At 39.8% G+C, this 6000-nt stretch overlaps 1 protein-coding gene across 1 annotated transcript in view; it reads right to left on the bottom strand.

The window, feature by feature from the left end:
* Window positions 1-1074: 1074 nt before the first annotated feature.
* The window catches only part of vipr2 (vasoactive intestinal peptide receptor 2), a 78541-nt gene continuing 73615 nt past the window's right edge, over window positions 1075-6000 (bottom strand). The window contains exons 10-13 of the mRNA XM_084732208.1: window positions 5450-5541; window positions 3567-3696; window positions 3358-3399; window positions 1075-1315 (exon numbers count right to left, since the gene is read on the bottom strand). Of these exons, the coding sequence (XP_084588334.1) occupies window positions 1142-1315; window positions 3358-3399; window positions 3567-3696; window positions 5450-5541 (438 nt within the window). The 3' untranslated portion in view covers window positions 1075-1141. The remainder of the gene's footprint in view (window positions 1316-3357; window positions 3400-3566; window positions 3697-5449; window positions 5542-6000) is intronic.

The following is a 6000-nucleotide window of genomic DNA, read 5'->3' as shown; positions in this document are numbered from 1 at the left end:
CTGACACTGCTATGATTAAGGATCAGTTGTATTTAGGCACAAAAACTACTTGGCTGGGGTTATGAAACAACTATCCCCATGTTCCAATCCCTACAACCACTGGAGGGCTTGAACACAAACTTATGTTGTATTGGGGCATTTGTTGAAATGACTGATGCTGACATTAAGAGGGCCATCTCTTTTGCTTCATCAATGTATGTGGCATTATGAAAACTGAAGGCTTATGCAACAAGTATGAATTCCAGGTCAGTCATGCTAACTTCCATCCAGTTTCTTCTGCTTTTCTATTATTCTATTATTGTGTTGGCAGCAGACTAAGCAGGGTATTCCAGCTGTCACTCTCCCTGGTAACCTTTTCCAGCTCCTCCTGGGGGATCTTAAGGTGTTTCGAGGCCAGCTGGGATATTTAATCCCTCCAATGAGTTCTAGCTCTACCTCCCAGTCGGACTTGCCCAAAAAACCTCCAAAGGGAGGTGTCCAGGAGGCAGCTTAACCAGATGCCCGAACAAGCTCCCACCAGCTGTCTGAGCTCTGCACCTTATTTTTAAGGCGGAGCCCAGCTACCCTACAACGGAAACGCATTTCATCTGCTACCATTGGCAATTTCATTTTCATGACTGTACACAAGGGTTGGAATATAGATCGACTGGTAAATTGAAAGCTTTTCATGATGGTCCAGAACTACAAGTGCATTACTGCTGACACTGCACCAATCCACTATCTTTACTTATGAATAAAAAAAGTTGCAAGATATCCCTGTTAACTAATGTACTAGACTTCATAAACTATTATTTTCTCTCCTGTCTTTTTCACTTCCATCAACACATTTTTTTTACCTCAACCATCAGTACAACAACATAAAAAACTGAATAAAATGGTTCTTTGTTGACAGCAGTGACAGGCTCGCCCTCACAGGATGGATCAGATCCACTTTACATCCACTTAAGATACAATTTGAAGGCTGGCAGAGATTTGTAAAGCTAAAACCAATCTGCTCTGAAATGATGAGCAGGTCCCACCCATGTGGTACTTCACCTCAACTTTGTGTTAAAATCATTTTGTTAAACTATTCGACCCAGGTCAACCTGGAGACTGTATTTGCTTTTGTTTTTTGATGTTTTTTAAAAGGATCCTCATGTCCTCACAGCACTGTGGTCTCTGACTGCAGGATGGACTGGGTTCGGGAGTTGCGGTGGAACTGCACCATGTGCTCCGAACCATTCCTGGAGGCGAAGGTGCTGTTAAAGTGGTGATCTCTGCTCAGGCGGCAGTTCAGACATATACTCCGCCACTTTCTCTTTAGCTCACCTTGAACCTGCAAAGTTAGATAAAACAAATTGTCTTTTAACTAAATTTATTTAAATGTTACAAAAAGATTCAACGGTGAATCAAACTTTTGTTGGTGATGGTGCAAACCAACCTTGCTAAAGCACCAAAGCACTCGTTCCTCTGAAAATGTGTTGAAGATGGTTCATAGTTAAAAATACAGATTTGCAAATGTTAAAATGTTGGAAGGGTTATGTCTAACACCTCATGATGAAACAGGGTAAAAATATTAGTGTACTTCTTGTTTAAAATGTGCTACACTGTAAAACAAAACACAATTAAACAGATTAACAGCCATATAACTTTTATGAGAACATTGAGACAGACTCATATTCAAGACACATGATGTGTTTGACAATTGTACGGTCACATGTTCAAGTATTAATGCGAGGAATTATACTTCAATATATCTTGCTTTAATATATCTGATCTGGAGGCAAGGGAGGATAATTCATGCCACGGTTGGTGCAAACAATGAACATGTCTGCTGCAACTACAATATGTTCCCTACCACGATACCCTGTTGTCCTTCTGTTCTGTCTGCCTGCCTTGGTAGGGACATGTCCCAACACTCCCTACACAATTCTACGTCCTTGTGGGGTTGATTCATTGTGCTTAATGCCAGGATAAGACTATAGGATATTTTACCTTTTAAAATGATCACTGGGTCAAATACAAGGACCATAGAGTCAATAATTCTTGCTGCCAAGAGACATGACAGACGACACACTGGACAACAGTTGTAATTTGTGTTTTTCACAACTTGCATGACATATGACAGAGTGATCAGCAAAAAACTGCCATAGACTTACTTTACCCCTCCATCTGACACCACCGCCATGATTCCTTTATCACTTTGCCATGTTTACAGTTTACAGTGTGCAATTCTCTGGAACACGTATAAATTCTGTCATGCTTGTCTTTTTTTGGGGGGGTGCTGTATCAGTTGTCTTCTACGGTGACACATTACATGATCCCAGCATAACGTCACAAGAGTTTAGTCATTTGGACTAATGAAAGACTTTTTGACAAAAAACACTGGACTATATGTTAAACATATCAGGCTTTTTTGGAGTAAACGGGAAAAGTAGTTAGCAACAGATGTATTCAGCAAAACTGTACAGACGAAGGGAGGAGCGTCCCCTGCAGAAGCATTATTTGTGCAAATTTGAATGATTATTAGAGCAGTCTGTGTTTATTCAAGCCCAAAAAGCAAACCTACTGACAGTACATGCGTTTGCTTTGTATCAACCATTATGTGTGTGGATTGTGGATGTTTGTTGTCTTTGTGTGACAGCTCAGCCACAGTCTGATCTAAGAACTCAGCAGGAACTCCCAGGATTCACAGGAAGTTAAAAAGTAGAGCCTTGGGTTCATATGTGTGCTTTTTTCACTTGAGTTGGAACATTTTCAACTTGTCTAGACGCATTTGCCTCAATTTTTATCTATTTCTTCTATTGATTTTCTTTTACATTAAGTTACTTGGTCAAAGTTCACTTTCAATGTTGTTTTTTCCCCACTATCTTAAATGCTGTTTTTTTTGCAATTTGCAGAGGCAAAATTATGACAAGCAGTCTGTGCTTACACAAAAGCCAGTCTACTTTTGTCAGCGCTTGCTATATAATCCAAAATATATTTAATTACAAAAAGAATCTAATGATGAAAATAGGGCACATTCAGAAATTTTAGCTCCAACCAAATATAGCCAATATAATTTACTGTTATCAAATGTTTCCACTTTAAGTCACATTGAAATTAAGCTGTGTATTTTGAAATAAGCACATTATCAGCTGAATGCAGACACATTTATATGGATATTTTAATTATATATTTATAAGTATAATTTATATATTATTTTTGCCTCTCTAACATCAGGACTAAAAAGGAAAATATGTTTTATGCAAATAGATGTTAATTGGAGGTGCAACACTCAGTCCTGTTTCTGTTTACACTGTTTACTTAGTTTCACCTCTCACTAACATCACTAAACACAATGTAATTTACTGTGTCATTTCATATAATGAAGCTTACCTCACTGTTAAGAAAGCAGTATAGAATAGCCACCACCAGACCCTAAAAGAACAACACAGTAATCTTAAAACATGATAAATATCAACTTCTAAATCTTAAACTTACAGCCTGAAGATGGAGACAAGCACTTTCATTCATGAGGAATCACTGAGGACAATGGCAACAATGTGGTCATAGACATGTGGGTGGAATGACTAATAATACAGCACCTGAAAGGATCCAAGGGCCAGATCGAAGAAAATCTTATAATCTTCTGCGATGGATTCACTGAAAGAAACGAAGACAACGTAGTGGATCCCAAACAGAGGGATCAGCAGCAGAGTGGATTTGGCCAGCCTCCTGAGAGAAAAAGAGTAATCAACAATTATTTCAGCATTTAAGTAGAATCTACTGGAAAGAAAGTAGCTCCAACATGAACTGCTCATAACAAGTTCTGAAAAAATCCAATCCAAGATGGACCTGTGAAAAACCTCTGAACACAACATGGATAAACTTGAAAACAGATTCACCGAGATCTGAGACAGACCAGAGGATAATTAGACCAGCTCCAAAATGCAGACAACTCAAATAGACCCAGATACAACAACCCTGTTGTTAGCATGGTGCTCCATGATCGCTGTGGTCAAAGAGAGAAGCGATACATATCTGTTTTCCTGCATTTCACAGTTTACGCTCTCTGGTGGACTGAAAAAACATGTTTTCAGGTGATGATTATGATGCATCACAGGATCCGAGCCAATAGAAAGTCCACTTGGATCCACTTGGTTTTGAGATATATTGATCCAGACACTCTGGACACGATCCGTTACCATGGCAACCAGATTGGTCAACATCATTAGCATGGAGAGCGATAACATTGATATTAACATGGAAAACAAGGGCCTCAAGGACAGTGTCATCAAGACAGTGAGGTTGTCTCTCTCCCTCTGATGGGTTAGGTGAATGAGAGTCCATTCTTCACCAGCGTCCTCCATATGTCCCTCGGCTAATCAGTGGTTTCAGTTGTTTAAGCTGCTGGTTAAGTTAATGTTATGTTAATGTTTAAACGTTAGCCCAAAACTGCAAAAAACAATTTGCCTTCTGGTGCTTTTCTCTTCGGCTCATGTCATGCCACTAGAGAAGGAGCAGCTAAAGGGTCAAGGGTGAGAAAATGATTAAAAAAATATATATATATGACATATCATGAAAATGCCAAAATACAGTGTGGAGCGGGGCTTTAAATCTCAGCAGTGGATATCTCAAAATGTGGGCAAATAAAACCAAAACCATCTGCACGGTTGTGTAAAAGTGGTAAAAAGCTTTTGTACAAATTAGGCTTTAGGAAATCACATTTCTATAATAAAAATACTCGTGTAGTACTGTATCAACTCCCATAAAAGACGGTCAAATCCCTCCTCCCAGTGTCACTCTCAGCTGTCAACTCAGCTCAGCTCTGAACTGAACTCCGCTGCGCTGACACCGAATATTCCTGCACACTAACAGGAGATTCTGCAGAGGAACAAACGGGGCACATCCAGGCTTTTCATCACCTCTCGCCTCGGAATCTCAGATCCCTGCAGCTGCAGGACACGAGAATACCTGACAACTCAGCACAGCTCAGATTTCTCTGGAGGGTAAAATTGCCTGAAGATTAAACACACCGCCTCTGACTGGGCCAAGACTCAAACAGACACTGAATCGTGCAGGAATGTGCTGCTCCATGGAGGCCCCCCCACCCTTCCCCAAACTCTCCATTTCACAAAGGCTGCATCATGAAATGCTGTCTTGTTCCATGAATGTTAGTAGCACTTTTATCTCTCCAGACAGCAAACACAGAGGGGATAAAAATTGTTCTGGGCATCTCAGATGATCTGCTTGTTGTATTTTGAGGTGTTTAGCTGACTCCTTATCTACAGTAGCTTACACCAACTGAGCAGTTTTACTGAATGACACATAAATTGATACAATTTGTCAACTTTCATCAAAAAAATTAAGTTGATCAGCTGTTTATAGCTGTCAATTGTGTGTCATGGTCATTTTATGATTTATTGCAATAAATATATTATATATTTCTTCTTTAAAGAGCATCAAATCTGTGTCACATGTCAGATACCTGTATTGTGATTGGTCATTGCCACCCACGTCAGGACACCTAAGCTTCTGAACCAAGATCCGGATGATGCTGATGAACAGGATAAAGTTCACCTTGGAGACATGGAGGAAATAACAAATAATATCAGAACACCTGAAGAGCGAGTTATTTTATGTAGCCCCATTGGATATTTTTCTACTCACAGCAAAGACTAAAAAGTTAGGACAGAAATAAAGAGTTTTGATAACAGCAGGCGAGTGCTCTGTTCAGTGCATTGTCCAATTATGTCTTAGTAATTAGCATAACTAGACCATGGCAGGTCTGTCAAGCTTTTTTTCAAAGTGGTGTGCACGGTGTGCTATACACATTTACAGAGGCATGGATATGAGCAGCATCTGGATTCCCCTGAGCTGTGATGGTAATCCAGACACTGTGTTTACGGACACTTTCTTTTAAGATTTCTCCCCAATGATTGGCCCAAAGTACATCGATAAAACTTTGGTATGCGAGTAAGACCTGAGACCTAAGACCCCAGAGACAGAAAAGGCAAACAGGCAAATATTTTCACCGAT

The sequence above is a fragment of the Lutjanus erythropterus genome, chromosome 12 (assembly GCF_056507025.1).
Source record: "Lutjanus erythropterus isolate fLutEry1 chromosome 12, fLutEry1.hap2, whole genome shotgun sequence".
Lineage (NCBI taxonomy): Eukaryota > Metazoa > Chordata > Actinopteri > Lutjaniformes > Lutjanidae > Lutjanus > Lutjanus erythropterus.
Note: the sequence above shows the minus strand (reverse complement) of the source record. Positions and strands in the feature narration are given on the sequence as shown.